Source organism: Xiphophorus hellerii, chromosome 17 (assembly GCF_003331165.1).
Source record: "Xiphophorus hellerii strain 12219 chromosome 17, Xiphophorus_hellerii-4.1, whole genome shotgun sequence".
Lineage (NCBI taxonomy): Eukaryota > Metazoa > Chordata > Actinopteri > Cyprinodontiformes > Poeciliidae > Xiphophorus > Xiphophorus hellerii.
The window spans coordinates 8,978,151-8,997,858 of record NC_045688.1 but is presented as its reverse complement, the minus strand read 5'-3'; the positions used below and the strand labels follow the sequence as shown (position 1 = coordinate 8,997,858).

General features: G+C 39.7%; 1 protein-coding gene across 4 annotated transcripts in view; it reads left to right on the top strand.

Moving 5' to 3' along the window:
- ppp1r12a (protein phosphatase 1, regulatory subunit 12A) overlaps window positions 1–19,708 on the top strand; it is a 47,307-nt gene that overhangs the window by 19,530 nt on the left and 8,069 nt on the right. For 2 of the 4 annotated variants that reach the window (XM_032589320.1, XM_032589318.1), the window contains exons 3-21: window positions 4,595–4,713; window positions 7,863–8,022; window positions 9,134–9,278; window positions 9,356–9,430; window positions 9,520–9,611; window positions 9,701–9,858; window positions 9,952–10,079; window positions 12,482–12,706; window positions 13,091–13,182; window positions 13,326–13,439; window positions 14,023–14,175; window positions 15,357–15,515; window positions 15,598–15,771; window positions 16,828–16,918; window positions 17,142–17,321; window positions 17,417–17,591; window positions 18,657–18,778; window positions 18,899–18,964; window positions 19,678–19,694. In XM_032589320.1, the coding sequence (XP_032445211.1) occupies window positions 4,595–4,713; window positions 7,863–8,022; window positions 9,134–9,278; window positions 9,356–9,430; window positions 9,520–9,611; window positions 9,701–9,858; window positions 9,952–10,079; window positions 12,482–12,706; window positions 13,091–13,182; window positions 13,326–13,439; window positions 14,023–14,175; window positions 15,357–15,515; window positions 15,598–15,771; window positions 16,828–16,918; window positions 17,142–17,321; window positions 17,417–17,591; window positions 18,657–18,778; window positions 18,899–18,964; window positions 19,678–19,694 (2,445 nt within the window). The remainder of the gene's footprint in view (window positions 1–4,594; window positions 4,714–7,862; window positions 8,023–9,133; window positions 9,279–9,355; window positions 9,431–9,519; window positions 9,612–9,700; window positions 9,859–9,951; window positions 10,080–12,481; window positions 12,707–13,090; window positions 13,183–13,325; window positions 13,440–14,022; window positions 14,176–15,356; window positions 15,516–15,597; window positions 15,772–16,827; window positions 16,919–17,141; window positions 17,322–17,416; window positions 17,592–18,656; window positions 18,779–18,898; window positions 18,965–19,677; window positions 19,695–19,708) is intronic. The other 2 variants (XM_032589322.1, XM_032589321.1) reach the window with 1 other exon arrangement.

The following is a 19,708-nucleotide window of genomic DNA, read 5'->3' as shown; positions in this document are numbered from 1 at the left end:
AGATATTTTTCAATGTTATTTTACCACATCAGTGCTGATGCTGGCAAAATCTAACAAAACAGTGCTTACAACTATCTTTTATTGGTAAATTCTTTGTATTATACTTTTTGACTATTATCAATAGAACATGTATTTTTTATTAACAATTGAGCTGCGGTCAAGAATAGGCAAACAGCTGACCTTTTCTGACCATCTTCCCATAAGCTGGCAGTGTCTTTGGCTTTCTTTGATTTTGTGTCCCTTCTGTCAGTTTTTCTGATCAGAATGCTGTGCTGCTCTCAGTAGTGAAGGAAAACTAGAGACGACAGTCCACAGTAGAGGGAGAGAAAAGGTGAAAGAAAGGTACCTAAGAAAGCTTAAGTTAAATGCATTTTCGGTTCTTGCCTGTGAAAATGACTTTAACATCAATGCATCTTGCATTTGAATGACGGTAACATGGTTAATGCGGTTTGGTCTTCATGTATCTTACATTTGGGACAGCACGATATGGGTTAATGTCGGGTATTTTTTCTATTGACTCATTTCTGGTTGCGTTTTCAGATGAGCATGTTAAAATATTTTCAGACGAAGAGAAAGGGACCCGAGGAAGATGTTGATATGGCGTTAGATGGAGATTAAGATTGGACAAATTTATCGACCACCAGTCGATAAATTTCACCTTTCACCTGGTCGTACTTTTATAAGCAATTTTTCTTTTTTGTAGGGTTTTTTCTCCCTACGAGTTACTTTCTTAATTAATAACAGTGCTTGATTGAAGCCAAAAGACGCAGCCCATGGAAAAAATAACTAATGCATTTAATGGTGCATACAAACTCCTTCCAGCTGCAAACAAAGCTCACTTTTAACAAAGGCGTTCATTTAGATAATAAATCATTTATTGTGACACAATTTCCTCAAGTTCTCAGGAATGTAGAAATGCTAGTGATTTGTACCGCGAAGTGTAATATTTAAATATAAAGTTCCTTCTGTGATATTGGTGATTGAAACAAATCTAACACTTAACAGATATTATGCTACTCAGCATTAATGGGCCCCTCAAACTGATTTCCAATACAACAGGCCGAAAAAACTGTTTTCATCCAGAGTTGCTTAGAATTTCCATAGAGATTGTGTTTGTGTTAATGTTAGGGTTGTCAGAGTTCAGAGTTTTTTAATTGAGGTTCTTAAAGCTGAAGCTAACAGCTAACCAATACGAAAGCAGACTTCTGCCATCTTCTCGCAATTTTTGCAAACTCATTTGCTCCAGAATGTCACTGTGGAGTTATTTACACAGGAAATGGAGGTAAATGGTGTGATACCATTGATTGTGTCAAACAGCCCAAGAATAGAACATGTGAAGCATTTCAAGTGAGACCCTCATATAGAAGTAAGGTGGTGTTGAACTCATTTCTTCACTTTGTGTTAGAATATTTTTGTTTTTCACATTGTTTCCTATCTGTTTCTGGTGTAAATAATTGTCTTATGTGTAAATTGCTGAATAATGCAAACAGGGCTCTTTAAAGATTCATCAAACAGTGTGACTATGACTTTAAACTGGAGTTGTTTTTAAGGCTGTGGAAGTGTGCTTTGGTCGTAGCGCCGCCTCTTTGGCTAGCCTTAGCTTCAGCTTCTAGGTCCAACAATTCTGAGTATATTTTAAATCTAGACACCAACAGTTATTTGTTGAGATTAAAATAACCTTTTCAAGAAAACATAAAAAAATTATAAACTATCACTTCTAGGTCCAAACTGTGAAACTAATGGGCTTTTTGACCTTGAAGTTCTCACTCATAATTGAAGTTGGAATCCTGATGTTCTCACACCATGTAAGATTGCTGTTCAAAGAATGAGGCGATGTTCCTCGCATCAGTGAGGGTTGAATGACTTGTTGCCAGCTGAAACAAAATAGCCATCTCAGTAATTTTACAACAGGAGGTTCTTTCATCTTTACTAAGTTAAATTTAGGGGGTGACTCCTTTTTTAGCTGGGCTTTGCGGTTCAGATGTGTTTTAGCATTGGGGAGTATTTCAGTCACATGCTAATTTTGTATTAATTTGGAAATATTTCAGGCCACAAAATCGGGAACACTCAGGATATGGAAACTAAAGCAGCACCACTATCACTCCTGCAAAGACAATCCTTTAAATCAGTCAACTCTGGTTTAAAAAAAAAAAGCATTACCTCATCCAGAGTTATGGTTGGTGCTCCTTCAGTTTCAAAGCAGTGCCTGTTTTGTTTAATCTAGAAATACTCCCTGTGGTTAATAGTGTGTTCTTTTTAGTACTACAAACTAAAATTTTCTGGGTTTTGTGGTAAAAACACAAGAATGTACTTTGGAAAAAAGTCTATTCTCGTCAAACAACCCCATAGAAAATATCCAACATTGCTGCCAGGCATAAAGAATGCAGCGAAAGTTGCAAGTATAAACTATTTACTAGGTCTGACTGTAGAATACTTATTTGAATTAACAGATAAAGTGAAAATGTATTGACGTTGAATATTTCAAACAATTGTTAGCGACAAAAGAAATTGCTAATCCCACTTTTTAACGCAGAGTTTATCTTATGAGAGAGAACAGAGAACTTCTGTCATTCAGCAGTGAACATCAACAGGTTGTTTTAAAACCGCTGCATTCTCGCTTCCAGTAACCTCCCTATAGCTATTTGTTAAACTCTCCTTCAATATTTACTAGTTCTGGTGTCTTCTTGATATAAAAACTCTTTTTTGTTGTTGTTGAGATTAGGGTCGTTCTCTACACCTAGAGCTGCACTCTAGTATTTCTTGCCCTTTTTGTATTTGTCAGGTAAGAAGATGGCTCATGTTGGCATAAACCAATACATAGATGTTATCAGGAGATATTTAAACAGGCTGAAGGGGCTAAAGGAGCTCAGTAGTACTCATTGTTCAGCATAGTGGGAGTGTTCTTTGACCTGCTTTGCTAGGGTTACATTTCAGAAGTCTAGCGCTGGGCTGATATGTTTTTCCCAAAAACTGCGGCTGGCAGGGGAGAAACAAACATAACGTATTGAAAAATTCTGCTTCATTTTGGTTTATAAACAGTCAGTTCTTTTTTTTTTCTCCGAAGAGTTTTTGCGGCGCTAGTGGCTCGTATTTTTTGCAACAGTAGGCAGACAGGGGGGAAGACATGCGGCAAAGGTCTCCGGGAGTTCAAAGAATGAGGCGAACCCGCAACGTCCGCGTCGAGGACTAAGGCCTCCAAACGTGGGACGTGCTAACCCCCTGCGCCACCACAGCACGCCCCATAATCAGTCAGTTCTGAGTGGATCCTCAGGAACACACCAGCAAGAGGCAGTGTAACAGAAAACAAGAAGTCATTTGTTTAACATCTTAAGGGAAAATGTCAAGTGGCTGTGCCGATATGGGTGACTAATGGAGACATCATGTCACAGAGGGAGAAACTCTACAACCTGACGTAGGCTGGGAGCTCTCAGTAGGTCCATTTAAATCCCAGCATCCTCTTTCACAATCGATGTAGTCAATGAACAGAGCCAGATCTGTTTAGCTCCCTTCTCACCATGGTCAACCTAATTCAGACTCTGGGTAAGAAACTCAGTGGGACTGCAGACCACAAAACCACAGAACCTATTGAGCCAACCTTGGAAGAGAAGGAACTGAACGTCCAATCAAAAAGGTTGAAAATTTGACGTAATTGTTCTTGGTCAGTTTCTATTTGTGTGAAATTCAAGAGTGTTTGAAGTGGGTTGTTGATCTAAGGAGAAGGGCCTGAGTGTGACCACCGCTTTAATTGGAGGCAGCTGAACTAGAGAGGCTTAATGGTTTAAATGTCTTCAGTTGCTGCAGGAAACAAGGCCTTGAAATTAAAATGACATTTGCTTCATCTGACTTCATCTTTTTATGCTTTAGTTTTAAATCCGTTGCACTTTCTTCATAGCCTTAGGAGACACGGAGAAACAAATGCAATTAAATCAAGATCTTGGCTAATAAATATTAGAGCCGCACAATGTATTTGACTGGACTAGTCATCCCAGTGTCAATGCATGCAAAATGGAGACGGCAAATTACTGCAATGTTTTAAGGTGCTTTGTGTGGAAACTATCCCAAATTCATATTTGGGCGTTTTAATGGATTCTTTGTAATTATGGAAATGCATGTAATGTTTAAATATTTATGTAATTTCCATTGATTGTGGTTCTGATCCTTATTTGGTGCAGTTGATGCTCTGTTTACTGACCAGTAAAAGCTTGGTACCAAACTACATGTATTGTTTTCTTTCTTTGGCAGATACAACATTCATAATCTAACATTGTCATCTTATTGACTCATTATGTAACCCTGTTGCAGAATAAAGTGTAATGTATTACTCCTGTGGCAAGTACTTCTATGAAAGTTCCTTTTGCACATTTATTATTATTTAACTTCCATTGATTGATTGCAATTTCTTCTATAAGTGTTGGAACTAGCTGACCTGTAAAACGATATGCACCAGTGAGCTACACCACTGGCATTGAACTAAAAGCTAACTTTATTATTCAAAACTTCCTTCCCATCTAACAGTTTCCTCAGAGGTTTTAGGAGCTAACGTTTCCCTTCACATTGTATTGAGGAATTAAATTTCTGAAATTCTCCCCTGCAGGTATCTGATCAGCCAAGGCGCTAATGTTGGAGTTGTGAACAGTGAGGGGGAGACGCCTCTGGACATCGCTGAGGAGGAACCAATGGAGGAACTTCTCCAAAATGAGATTAACCGACAAGGTACAGTATGTCGTCCATCCACCAACTCCCTGTGGGATGAGACGAAACTTCTCATTACTCAGTTTAGAAAAATGTGCTGTTGGCAAATATCTTTATCATTTGGTAAAGTATGACTTACTACATTTGACTTTGTAATTGGTTTATTGGACTATGTGTGAATGGATTTGAATCTTACTGTATCATTGGATTGCATTGCATTGGAACAATTTGAATTGAAGTTAATAAATGCCTTCATGACATTTGTTGTTAATGGCGCTATTTCAAAACACAGAACTGAATCTAAAAGAAAATATGAATGTATAGATATTTGGAACTAACTTTATTACATAATGTCTAGAATCAGACAATGCACTTAAATTTTAATGGCAGCCTGAAGGAGCCTCTTGGTATTTCATGCATGCAAAAGTGAAAAGCTGAGTTTTTACAATTTCTGTTTGGGGCACTCCTTCATGGAGAGCAGCTGTCCACCAACGTGTCACCCGGCTCCTGTCCAGAGCACATCAGTTTGTATTCATACAAAAAGACCTGGTGACCTGGTTCATTGTCTGAGGCATCAACTGCGTTGGCTAAATCAATTTGCTAAATCAATTTGTTTGTTTACGGTCAACAAGTTGCAATGCATGTACACACATTGCCACCTCAACAGATCTATATGTGATACTTAAGGCATCTTTATTTGCCTTAAGTATCACATACTTAAGGTACTGTATAAGTACTTAAGAATAAGACAGGAAGCTCTTCCTGTCTTATTCTGATCACTCTCAGCCGAATCCTCTATTATTAAATTATGCTAAATTGTTTGCAGTATCCAGATCTCAGTGAGCAAAATCTAGGTTTTGTTTCTTAAAACAGGATTGCAGAAACTGCTTTCATGACAAAGCTCCACTGGAGAGTGAATTCACAGCGATCCTGTCCTGAGGGCAGTTGCTCTTTTCTTTTTTCTTTTCTTTTTCATGCTAGAGGTAGTAGGCAGCATTATGCAACTAGCTGTTGTGTAACACTTCCCTGCGTTTGTGGTTTGATTTTTCTGTTTTAAGGTGGACACCACAGAGTTAAACTTGTTAGCAAGTGGCCAACAGAATCGCTCATCTTAGAAAGCTTGTCCTCGATTCTGTAGAGGGAACTCCCAAAGCTCCATCTTCAAATTGTAATGGCTGAAATCTAGAGATTAATGCTGCAGTGGCATCGCTTTCATGTCATCATCAAATATTACAATATTGCACTGCGATCCGTGTCATCTCACATTAGGTAGACTCGCTTCTCTCACTTTAAAATAAATCAGCTTTGAAGTGCCAAGTTTTCCACTTAGCTCTTGCTCTGTGTTGCTGCTTAGAGGCCATTAGGCTCCATGCTTTTTATAGACTGTGTTGTCTGCTTCAGTAGAGATCAAAGGATGCTGGCTGACCCGGTCAGCCCTGGTTCTCTACATTAGGTAAAATGATGTGCATCGGTTTGCTGTCATGCTCTGGTGAATTACATTGAATGCAGTGCCTTGCATAGACATTCAAACTTTTTGAACGTTTTCATGTTATCATGCTGGGATAAACTCTAATGCTTTTAGTAAGAGTTTGTTATAGACATTCAGAACTTTAGTGAAGAAAAATAATGCCTGGTTTTATCATTTTTTGCGGGATTGGCATCCGTTTTCTGTCTCCAAGGTGATACTTTGTAAACCACCTTTCAATGCAGTTATTGCTACAATTCATTTCAAATGGGTCTCTACCATGTGGTTCCACCTAGAGCAGAGGTCAGTAACCTTTGGTTCAGCTAAACAAAATCTGTTTAGAGAAACAAATTACCTTAATAGAACCTACTATACAATTTATTTCTATTAAATTAAAGGCCAATTACTTTAAGTCTGGACATTTTTTTTAAATGTCAAAATACATCATTTGCAACAAAGACAAAAATTGCTTAGTAATTATTATTATTGCACTGCTATTGTAATTTTATACATAAATGTTTTGCATGTTACTTTAAAATACATATAAAAAGTTGCCAAAGCTGATTTAAAAAAATAAAAAAAAATAAAAACCTTTGCATCTTAAAACATTGCCTAATGCTTTAGCATTTGTAGCCAAAGTTATTGAGATCAACAGTGGAGTCTTAAATGCAACATGTGGCTCTGGAGCTTCAAGTTGCAGACCCTGAAGCCTGACAGAACAGCTCAATCTCAGACGAGACAATTTATTTTACTGATTGTTTTGTTGAATCATAAAGCATTAATATTTTGTAAGTTGAGAAAATAAGAATGCAGTCGAACTCCGAACCAGTTTAAAGTAAAATAAGATGGCGTGACTCTAACTTTCCTCCTTCTGCTCTCAAAACTTTCTTTAAAATGTCGGTTTTTCCTCAACCAAGCATTTGCCAACCCGAGCATGCAGTCACAGACTTTCCTTTTTTAGCTTTTGATCAGAATGGAGCAAAAAAGCTTTATGATGAGCTTAAGCTTGGCTCCGATCCCAGAACACTTCTTAGGTCTTTGTTTATGTAATGCAGTTGAGGCTCAGCTGGAAAATCAGCGCAGCATGCAGCAGTGAGTTTTCAGGCCATGCTTCAGCCAGGTGTCACACTAAGTCAGGGCTGTTTTCACCGCTTCCTTGTATGGATTGTATAACACTGACATACTGACCCACTTAACCAGCTAAGCAGCGTCTATTTTTGCAACTTTTGTGTTGTTTAATTTATTGGATATTGGCACAAACTGTTCCCCAAAGCATCACCAAGTACTCAACAAAACCCTTGTATTCAGAGGTGGCACTATAATTATCTACGGTCTGGTTTTCCTCTGCCAGAGCCTGAAGTACAGCACATAACACAAAGACTTGACTGAAGATAATTACAGTAATGCCTGCGGTTGAAACTGTGGCTTGTTTTGCGGCTGATTATGTGGTTTGTGGTTTGTGTGTGTGTGTGCATGTTTGTAGAAGTTCGACTGACATCACCTGACCAACTGTAAATAAAGCAAAGTGAGACATCTTTCTGGTATGCACGCCAATCAGCCAGATGCAATCAAATGTGTGGAAAAGTTGATAAAAGTGCCAAGAATTATTCTACTATTTCCACTTTGGGAATATATTTGGCGAAGCAGCAGCGTACCCCTTGGATGCAGGTAGTCTTTACAGTTTAATTTGTCTTTATTGCTCCAGGGTTGGACATAGAGGCTGCCCGAAAAGAGGAGGAGCGCATCATGCTGAGAGATGCTCGGCAATGGCTGAACAGCGGTCAGATTCAAGACACCCGGCACGCGAAGTCGGGAGGAACGGCGCTCCATGTAGCCGCTGCCAAAGGATACGTGGAGGTTTTAAAGTAAGCATCGCTGCATGTAGCAACCTGCAGCACGACGCCAGTTCACCGGGTGCATTCAGAGGAGCACTAGGGACGGAGTTGGGTTATGACAGCAGTCGTAACACAAGATTTCCCAGCGTAGTTGCGTCTTATCATTTCGCTTTGTTTTGACATGGTTTCTGTGGGTCGTTAATACACTTTGCGCCACGTGAGCATCGGAGCGGCAGTAACTTGTTCCTCGGCTCCGGGATGGCAGCCAGAACGCCGCTGCCTGTGGTTCTTCGAGGTCCTGTGTGACACTGAGCTGTCGGTTTTCTCCATCCATCCAGTTTTATCAGTATAATTGAAATAAAACACACAATTCACAAAGTTTAAAAGGAAGTCTTCACATAGTTCCTTGCAAAACAGTTATATCCCTTAAACTTTGTCACATGCGTTCTTATAATAACCACAAATTTCAATGTTTTAGGGTATTTTATGTGATAGACAAACCCACAGTGAACCTAAATGGGTTTCTTACAATTGTATTTAACCCCTTTTTATTCCAAATAAAAGTCTGGAAATGCCAGAGAGGTCGGGGATAAAGTTGTGGAGAAGCTTAAATCGGGATTAGGATAAAACACATTCAACACTGCAAAAACTCAAAGTCTTACCAAGTATTTTTTGGTCTAGTTTCAAGTGCAAATATCTCAGAGCTTTTGAAATAAGACAAAATTAACTTAAAAACTTAAATAAACTATAGAAACTTGTATTAAATCAATAATTCCTTAATATTGATTAAAAATGTGATAGTTCCACTGGCAGATTTTCTTATAAGAGGATGTTTTTCCAAAATTATAAGGGAAATAATCTACCAGTGGAACTAGTTTATTTTTATTAATATTAAGTAATTATTGACTTATATCTTGCATAAAAGTTACTTAATATTTTTGCAGTGAAGATTAATTACAGTGCAGTCCCGGTGCACCACAAACGATTCTACTGAAATATTTTGCTGCTTGTGATCATGAGCTACTTTAATCCAAGGCACAGATTTTTGTTAATCTGACTCAAGGTTGTCGTTTCTGGCAGCTACTTAAAGGATCGGTTTGCACAATCAACATTGACTAATTCACACGCTCTTTCTGTCCAGGCTTTTAATCCAAGCAGGTTATGACATAAATATTAAGGACTATGATGGCTGGACGCCTCTCCACGCAGCGGCACACTGGGGCAAAGAGGAGGCGTGTAGAATACTCGTGGAGAATCTGTGCAACATGGAGCTTGTTAATAAAATGGTGGGTAATGGAAGCTTGTCATTACTCACGCAGTGTTTGTGCAGTACTTGACTTATTTTTTACCTCTTTCCCTTCAGGGCCAGACGGCTTTTGATGTAGCTGATGAAGATGTTCTGGGATATTTAGAAGAGCTACAAAAGAAACAAAACCTGGTGAGTCACTGACTGGATAATTCATTCAAGCTTAATGAGTTTGGACGAGCTTCTGAGACCAGTTGTCATGCTTTTTGTCTTTATTCCAGCTGATGAGGGAGAAGAAGGATGCTAAAAAGTCTCCTTTGATTGAGGTGACAACCACAGGGGACAACAACCAATCACTGAAACCACTCAAAAGGTAGAGGGGGGTTTATCCTGAGAGGAAAAATAAATCTGTGCAAATATTTACATGACAGGATCACATTTCTGCTCTAATCTCCGCTTCAGCAAAGAAACGCTGCTTCTGGAGCCGGAAAAGACTGCGCCGCGCATCGAGACCTTAGAACCGGAGAAGGTGGACGAAGAGGAAGAGGGGAAGAAGGACGAATCAAGCTGCTCGAGTGAGGAGGAGGAGGAGGAAGATTCAGAGTCTGAAACTGAAGCAGGTGATGTTCACAAAAAGAAAAATGTGAATTAAGACATCTTGCTGAATATTTGTCATTTTGACATAGCTGAAAATGTTCTTTATTGCTGAAAAGACAAGAGCAAGTCTCCAGCAGTGGTGACCAGCAGCACAACGACGACAACGACCCCAGCCACCGTCAGCACGTCGTCTCCAACGAGTCCAACAAATCAGGTGACGACGCCCACTTCACCAGTTAAGAAGGTAAAACCTCTCGGGTGAATTTCTTATTAAAACAGTTTAGTCTTTGAGATTTTGTTGAATAAACCTTTTAAGGAAGTCCAGAGTTGCAGCTCAGGCACGATCCAACGGTCATCCTGCTGGTTTAAGGGGGTGATTTCTTATTCAAGGCACTGTGTGTGAATGCAGGTGGTCAGGATTGCACAATGTAGTTTTTAAACTCAGTGCTGACGTTAATTTATTCTAACTGAAATCGGTTAAATAAGTTGTAGTTTTTTTTCTTTTTCTCTTTAACAAAAAGGAATTCGCATTCAGAACGAGTTATTGGAAAATTTGGATCTATAAAATCTCCAGATTTTAGCTGTAGATTTTATTTTGCTTGGTCAATTGTGTCGTTGCCACTTTTGGATCTGCTGCCCTCTGCTGGCAAAAAGACACAACAACTCCTCTAGCATTACTGAGCATGGCAAATGTAAGCTGCTGTGGCTGCTTGTGTGACTAAGGAAAAGCAACTGAACTGTTTTGGATGGCCAAGAGCTGCTGACTGAATCAAGAGCTTTGTGGAAAAGTTAAATCGACACAGGAAGTGTTGAACTCAGTCACTGAGTTGAACTCATCCTGTCTGCTTTAGTAGTTCTGCTTCTTAAACTTCCAGACCTTATTTAAAGCCTGGTTCTTACACACCACACCTGATTGATAATTGAGCATTTTTCATACCAACCGACTGCAATTATTTCATCTGATCAGTACCATTAGTTCGGCACCAGGTGGTGTGACTCGGCTTTGAAGTCCTCGCGCACAAAGTGTGTGTCTTTTGCTTCTGCTTCTGTCTTATTTTCTTTTTCAACCTTTCTGTCTTCCTCCCTGTCCGTCCCGTTTTATCATCCTCGGCTCTTGCCGCGGTCGCCTTTTAGTTTGATTACATTACACCTCTCATGCCTTTGGCGGAGCCAGGCTGTCCTGCATTGTGGCGTCAAGGTTTGCGCAAAACTGGCATTTCTCTTGTGCCCAAAAAACCCATGGTGAGGCATTGGTGTGCACCAGAGTTGTTGTCTCATCCTACATGCACTTGTGCACTCACAAAGCACTAAAGTCTCCCCTAACTCCCCACCTGTTCCAGGTGATGTAGGATTTTTCCACTTGCTGGGGTTGGCCTGTTAAAGAATTTTGTGCAGCAGTAAATTGTGATCTCTTCAGGGGTCGGCAGCTTTTGACCTGCACGTACCACATTATTAATTACTTTCAGCTTTCAATTATGTTTTCACTTACAAATGAAGTAAATATTTGTATAATTGTGCAAAAACTAAAATTTGTAATTCCCCACAGAATTCTTTTGAGTTATATTTAACCATGGCTTCTACCCTAGTGGAAAAATCCAGCAAGTGATTGAACTTTCCTTTCACTCATCAACATTACATGGTGCTTTTTTTTCCACTTCAACAAATGCACTACTAATATTTTATTTTAAGTTGTATTTGTGTGGTTCCTTTGTTTTCAACTGCTTTTATCCTTTCATAGAGGTTAAAATAGTATAGAAACAAAGTTTTATTTGCTAAAACCTTACATCGAAGCCAAATCGTAAATATAATGGGAAGATCATTTCTCTTCTTGGGGTTTTATCCTTAAAAACAAAGTATAAAGTGTTTTGCATAAGTAATTGTTCCCCTTCAGCTTTTCACATTTTGTCGCATTACTATGACAAACTAAAATGTGTTTTCTTAGACTTTTATGTATTATGACCAAGAAAGTTGCATATAAATGTGAAGAAAGAAACATGGTGATGCAAGATGGGTTTTTTTTAATTACCCACAAAAATAAAGTGTGTTTTCAGCTGATTTACACTGAAAAGTGTGAATAAAATTCTGTGTAATCAGTATTCCATATAGACGGTAAGCTAACTGTGGTTGTCTCTCCACAAATCACGTCTCTATTAAAGAGTGGCAAGAAAGATCCATTATTAAAAAAGGTTCAAATTGTGCATTTGCTTGGTGATGGCAGCATCATGCTACATGAGTTAGCATGGCTAGGGAAACTGACTGGAGCTGATGGTCAATTCAAAGCCATCCTTTAAAACCTGCCTTGGGTAGAGGTTTCCCTTCTACCCTAATGACAATGGAATGACTTGGATGAAAGCATGTCCATGTGTCCAAATGGCCCAGTCAAAGTAAAGAGCTGTCTTTTAGGTTGCTCTCCGTGTAATCAGATTTGTGTTGTTTTGACACAATAAAATACATTATGTTTGTATGTAACCTGACAAAATGGGAAGAGATGCAAGGAGATAAATATACTTACAAATTAATCAGCAAGCGTTTGACGTGATTCCCCTTTGTTGCTTACTAAGATTACTAAGAATATTGCTACAGTCATGAACATAAATGTGTATTTCAGTGTTATCTAAGCTGCTGCGTCATCCTTTCATTCTCCAGGTCGTTCAGCCTGCCGGAAAAGTCTCAACCAAAGTGGAGGAGGACAGGAAGGACGAGTCTCCGGCTTCGTGGCGTCTGGGTTTGAGGAAGACGGGCAGCTACGGCGCGCTCTCTGAGATCACAGCCACAAAGGAAGCTCAGAGGGAAAAGGACACTACAGGCGTGATGCGGTCGGCCTCCAGCCCTCGCCTCACCTCATCCCTGGACAACAAAGAAAAAGAAAAGGTTGGCAGTGATGAGTTGGATGATTTGTTTTTTCAGTCTAGCGTTCCGTTTCTACTGCGAGCAGAAAATGCTTTCATACCTATTTTGTCAGACACATAATTTTGTGGTTGTGTAATCCAGCTTTTACCATTTCTTGCAAAAGTATCAGTACACACTGAGCTTAACAACTTTCTGGAATGGCTTTTATTTTAATTTTATCCCATAAATAGACCAAATTTTGTGAAGGTTGTGTGTCCAAACAAGTGTTAATTAGGAGTATACTAGGAGTATCGCAGGGTACTTATATATATATATATATATATTACTTAATGTTTTGTCATGCTTAAACAAGAAATTCTTGTTTTATATTGCTAACAGAATTCTTGTTTGTTCTGATTTCTACAGGAGAAAGACAAAGGAACCCGACTTGCGTACGTGGCCCCAACCATCCCCAGGAGACTTGCCAGTACTTCAGACATCGACGAGAAGGAAAACAGGTGAAGCCCTGGAGCAGAATAGCAACTCTGTGCAAAAGAATTTCACATAATTCAATGCGCTAATGCTTTGATTATAGAAGTTATTAGAAGCAAATGATGAGGTAAAGAAATGGAAGGTACTTATAGAGCTTGTGGTTCCCCAGGGACTCTACAGCTCTGACACGTAGCGGCTCATACACCCGGCGACGCTGGGACGACGACCTGAAGAACAGCGAAGGAAGCTCCTCCACCAACCGGACCTCCAGCTACCAGCGCAGGTTAGCTCCTGCTAAACCTCCATCCCTCACCTCAGCATCTGCTCTCTTCCTTTAGATCTGACCTGCTGCAATCGCCACTAGTTGCTTTTCTTTGTCAGATCAGCCGATATGTATGTACATGCTTTTATTTGTAGCCGCTCAACCCCGGCCACAGTTTGTTGCATGACTGTGCCTGTTCTGTCAAGCTACAGTTAAAATGCACCACTTAGCAAGCCTAGCTACTGTTTGTTGCATCAGATAAATCATATTCCTGTTTATGACACATAAGCTTAGACTAAAGCTGCATTCATATCCTGACAAGTTATGGCTTTAAGCCATCTATTAAAAACAACTTCAATTTGGAAACTTTGTTTTTCTGTCTCCCTACCGAAAATATTACAAGAAAAGAAAGCAGAATGTAAAGTTCTTTTGTTCCCAGAAGTCATTAAGTTTTGTGTTGCTATGAATGCAGCAGCAGTGTGTCAAAGCTTCATAGACTTAAACATGTTTTGTGTGTTTTATATGTAAATGTTTGTCTGTGTTTGTGTGTGCGTGCGCACCTCCACCGCTAACTCTCTTGGCCACCTGCGTGCCGACACACTAGCACGTCCCATACTCTAGCGCTGGGGCGGAGCGGCAGCACGCGGGACGTGCCAGCCAAGTCTTCGTCAACCTCCAGCTTGGATCCTAACACCTGTAATACTAAACCCTGGCAGCCACCCTCCTCCCACTACCCGTCCTACAGCATTTACCGCAGGTACAACGCTGCCTCCACACCCAGCTGCCCTTTCTGTCCGCCTCTCTGCTCTGCCGGACGTTTTCTGTCTTCCCTCGGTTTATGCAGCAACGTCTCATACTCTCGAGTTTTAGTTTTTATTGTTCAGCTCTCTGAAGTTTAGGTTCAAGGATTTTTGTTTATCTATAATACTTTAAATACAGGAGAAACTTTCAAAAACCCTGAACTTCTCAACATCTCGTCTTCAAGCTACGAAAATTTTGGAAATAAATTCCAGATTGTGTTTTTATAACCATTCAGTATAATACCCCTAAATATAAAAGCAATAGTTAAAAAAAAAAAAAAAGCAATAGGTGAAATTTTTTTTAACAGGAAAACTAATAGGACTTTAAATGATTGGCTTGTAGAAGGCCATTGTCAAGAAAATTCATATGGGAGGCACTAGGTACGTGGAATAAGGTGCTCAGGTCGGATAAACAAAAAATTAGCTAAAATTTCATCTGTAGATGTTCAAAACTGATGGGCTCATAAGAGTTACAGCTGTAATTCGGCTCTATGAAGTATTGACTCAGAGGTTTTTATTTCCACTTGTAATCTTTTCCTTCCACTTTACAAATATTAACTATTTGGTTGATCACATAAAATCCTACTAAAATACTTTCACGTTTATTGTAATTTGAGACAATGTGGGGAAAAGAGTGGGGTATTTTTACAAAGCTCTGTAACTGCATTTTGAAAATAAGAAATGAAAATAACTGATCTGCAATCTTCCTCCCTAATCAGCTGAGGTCTTTGCTAATCTGAGTCATCTCAGCCCACCAAGCTTAAACTCTCCTCAGTCTCAGTCTGACCTGTTCTCTCGCTCATAATGTTAAAGAACAAACGGCAATAAAATCCTACCAGCAGTCCTATAATAAGGACCTCTAAGTAACGCTGATGCTGGATTTTCCCTTAAGAGGCGTCAGCTGCTCTGACTTTATGTGCAAGTCTCACTGACACTCGGCTGAGTCTGGTGACTCAGTTTGTTTTCTGGGGAACCGGTGAACGCGGCCTCCTAAACTCATCAGATTTATGTGGCGGATCGGCTTCAATCTACCCTCAGCAAAGGAGCAGCACAGAGGCGATGCATGGAGATAAAAGAGCTGACAGAAAAAAGCAGACCAGCTGTGTTGATCACTTATGTAACATCTGTGTCCTTTCAGCGGCTCTTTCGGCAGAAGACACGAGGACCTGAGCTCCTCCACCTCCTCCACAGCCACCACCACCTCCTCGTCTGTTACCTCGCCCACTGGCCACCGCGGCCTCCTCTCCAGCCTGGGGTCCTCTTCCACCCGAACTGGCTTAACCAGTCTCACCAGCAGGTAAACTTCTTCCACCTGTGGTCAGTTGGAGCTTATAGAGACAAACTATTCAGTCTTGGTAAAATGCTCACTGTGATAACAGGTACTGGTCAGAGGAGAGTGCAGAGAGGGAAAAGGAGAAGGAAAAGGACTCGGCTGCTGTTATCCCCACTATAAATACTGGCTCTACCACAACCACCACGTCTACCACTACCACCACCGCCATATCCGCCACTACTGCCCTCACTGGCATCGGCACCGGCCCAGAACGACGCAGGTAACACACACTTCACTTTTAATCCCCCGCTGCAGCTTAGTGGTTCTGAAAAATGTATCTAAAGTAGCTTAAAACATTAACCAGGAAGTGTTTTCACAGCAATCTAGATGCTTTTTTTTCCCAGTTTAAGAATCTCCCTCTGTGTAATTTTCTTTTCCACACACGCTGAGGGAGAGAAAGTCTGCTTTAGTTGAGTGGCTCGCTGAAACAAGCCACCTGTCTGTGTGGGATCAGGTTCACAGTCTGGACCGCTCCAGCTGCTTCCCCATATAAGGACGGTGGGCTGAAGGCTGAGGGTCATTGGTATCGCTGTGTGGCCAACAGGAGCACGCTGTTAACCACAACGTTTTGTTGTTTCTGTTTGTTCTTTTGCAGATAAGTTTGAGTTTTAAACTGGGAATACTTGCTTGCTGCTTGTTGTTTTTTTTCACCATTAGGAATTTTTTATCTTGTGTTTAAAGAAGGGTTGGTGATATGGACTTAGAATTTTATCTCAGGACTATGTTGTGCTGTTGTTTTTTTAACAATAAAGATTGATTAAAAACCTTTTTTTTTTATTTAAAAAAACTTATTTCTTGTATATAGCATTTTTATAACAACTGAAGGTAACAGTTACTTGATTATATAGTGGCACTATGAGGCTGGAAAACACATAATACTGTTGCTTTAAGAAAGCGTGGAGATTTCTGGCAACATTACACAAGAATTCAACATTAATATGAACATTACTTAAAATTTTTTTCTGGTTTGATTTTTTTTTTTTTTCCCTCTGCAGCAGTTCAGGTGCATTTCTGCTCCCAAAAGATCAGTTGTAGCTTGCTCAAGTTTAATTTGTAGGTTTATTTTGACATAATGAACAAAGAAAAATCACATTTCTGATAAAGTGCCAGGAAAAAAAAAATTCTTCCGGGGGAAAATATATATACTTTTTTTTTTTTTTTTTTACCGAGCAAGATGAAAGGGACAATCATGATACTTTCATTCTGCAGAGAGTTGTCTTACATAAGAGTTACGTTTAAAATGTTTTTTTTTGTTTGTTTTTTTTTCCTGCATCAGGTCGTACCTGACACCGGTGCGAGACGAGGAGTCGGAGTCTCAGAGGAAAGCTCGATCCAGACAGGCCCGGCAGTCGAGGCGCTCCACCCAGGTCAGTCAGTAATACTTCATCTTATTACTTTACCAGATAGAAGAATCTTTTTTTTTTCAGTGTTAAAATACATTGAGAGCAGCGTTTTATCATTAAAATGAACCTAAGCTGTTGTGTATTGCATCGGGGTTTAAATGTCGTGATGTGTCTTTGCTGCTGCAGGGCTAAAACTATTTTTAATGGCATTATTTTTCTAAAGAGAAAATGCCCCTTGTTTTTCCAGGGTGTGACTCTTACTGACCTGCAAGAGGCTGAAAAAACAATTGGCAGGAGTCGTCCCCAAAAGACCCGCGAAGAGGAGAAGGAGGAGAAAGAGAAGCAAGACAAGGAGAAACAGGAGGAGAAGAAGGAGACGGAGACCAAGGAGGATGATTACCGATCGAAGTACCGGAGCTTTGAAGAGGTACCTGCTTCACCTCTCTCATCACTCTCTTGAGATGGGTGACTGTAATTAACACATTTTTAATTTCTCCTCTTCATGCCTCGTTTTTCCCGCAGCGTTATCGGTCTGCGTCTTCGTCCTCCTCCTCTTCCATTTCCACCGTCAGCACTGCCTCCACTGCTCCTTACTCCAGCTCTTCTTTGTCCTCTGGGTCCAGCGCCCTCAACAGGCCCAACAGTCTGACGGGGATCACCTCATCTTACAGCAGGTCCTCTCGAGACACAGAAAAAGGTCGGTCCTCTTCAAAATCTCTTCAAAATAAGCTCTCCAAAATAATTAAGAGCTACACTGTTTGATGCAAAGATATGTAGAGGAAAACCTGTGTGAAGCTCCTAAGATCCACAGCAACAGGAAAACAGCCGCAAGCTGATTAAGAAGGTTGATGCAGAAAATGGTTGATTTTCCTTTTAAATGAACATGAATAAAATTTACTTGGGAAAACAGAAAGCTGATTTTATTGTTTCAGCAGCAGAAAACACTGACAATGTGGTTCTGTCACAGAAACTTTGAACACTTTTTAATCAGAATTTAAAAAAATGTTTTACCTCAAAAATTGTTTTGCACATAAATGGTAAATAAAAAGGTTGAATTTGGTGCTCATGGGGAGGTAAGAGGAAAAAATAAGATACTAATTAGTATCATTTCTGAAACAACCATAGCTTCTCATAATCAAAGTAAACACTATTTTTTGTGAATTCATCTTTCTTATTTCCTATATTTTTAAAGAAAAATGATTGTCTTCCATGCTATTATACTTGGACTCTTCTAGGATACTTGATATACAATAAGTACATAATGTCACAATTAAAAAGATCAAATGTGAGTTGATTTTTTTTTTTTTTTTTTTTTTTTAAGAAAGAAAAAATAACTTTTTAGTTCACCTGGATCCACAGTCTATGGTTTAGTTTGTTGCAGCCCAAGTCTTTTCTAACTTTATTTAAATATCCAATATCCTTTCACACAGTAATTATAAAATAAAACCATACAGATAAATATTTTTATGTTGTGCTATAAAATGCAGGTGTGTTTCTGCTTTATTTTCAGACACACTGAATGCCTAAGCTGCCTTTTGATTTGTAGAGGCACTTGTAAAGGAAATCTAGATGTTTGGTGTAGGTTTATCAATAAATTAGTGAATGGTTTAATAAACTTTGTTGACTTCACATTTAAATGACTCTAAAATATCAAAATTCTAACAAATTGCCAGATAAATACTTTCACTTAGAGGTCAAATATTGAGATCTTAAAGGTTTATTTTTGAAGTGAAGAAATGTAAAATGTCTTTTCCAATGACAGAATCAGACCAAAAGGATGAGGAGAAGGAAGGGGAGGACAAGTCTCAGCCCCGCTCCATACGGGATCGCAGGCGGCCCCGGGAGAAGAGACGCTCCACTGGGGTGTCCTTCTGGACTCAAGATGTAAGACTTTTCTTATTATTATCATTTTTACACTCTGCAGGTCAGGACACTTGATGTTCTGCTGTGCTCCTTCTGATGGTGACACCAAAGACGACCACTTTCTCTGATTTTAAATTCCAGGGTGGAGATGATGACCCTGAGCAGCAGTCGGACTCTGAGGAGGGCAGCACCAGGGGAGAACCGCAGGTAACTAACCTCACACACACTGAGGGCGGAAAGTCGAACTTCAGCCTGTCAGTCAAATCAAAGTAGTCCTGTTCTTTCTCCCTTTGATTTTTCCTCATTGGCTTTTATTCTTTATTCTTGTCTTTTGCTCCTTTTCTTTAAATCTTTTGGTAATTGTCTGTCACTTAGTTGACCTTAGGAATCAAACGTACTGTTAGCTTCAGTTTTAGGTGTCCTAATGTGTTTGGAATGAAAATACTTTGAACTTTAGTGAAATTTAAAGTTTTTTTAAATTACTCATGACATTCATGCCGTTCACTAATGATGCAACAACATAAGGCAGAAAATGCAGCTTTGCAAACTCATTAGTTTCTGGGTGAGCTTCCTGTTTGGAAGAGAGTGTTATCTGAAGTTTTAACAGAGAGAGAGAGAGAGACACAGTTGTTGTTTGAAGTCAGCCATCAGGGAGGAGGAGGAGGAGGAACTCCAGCTGCTAGCCGTCACTTACGATGGGTGGAGCTGCAGCAAAACCACGAGAGGAAATGAGTGTTTATCTCTGGATACAGGAAGACCTTTAGGTCACGGCCTCTCCAGCTACTAACAGAGAGCTGAAAAGTAGCAAATATTATTTAATTTATTATTCCTAAATAAATCTACATAGACTGATTAGGTGAGACAAATCTAATTATTATTTTTAGCTCTTTTATATTGACATTTCTTTTGTTTCCTTACAGAGTGACAGATTGTCCAGGTAAGTTGCAGCAT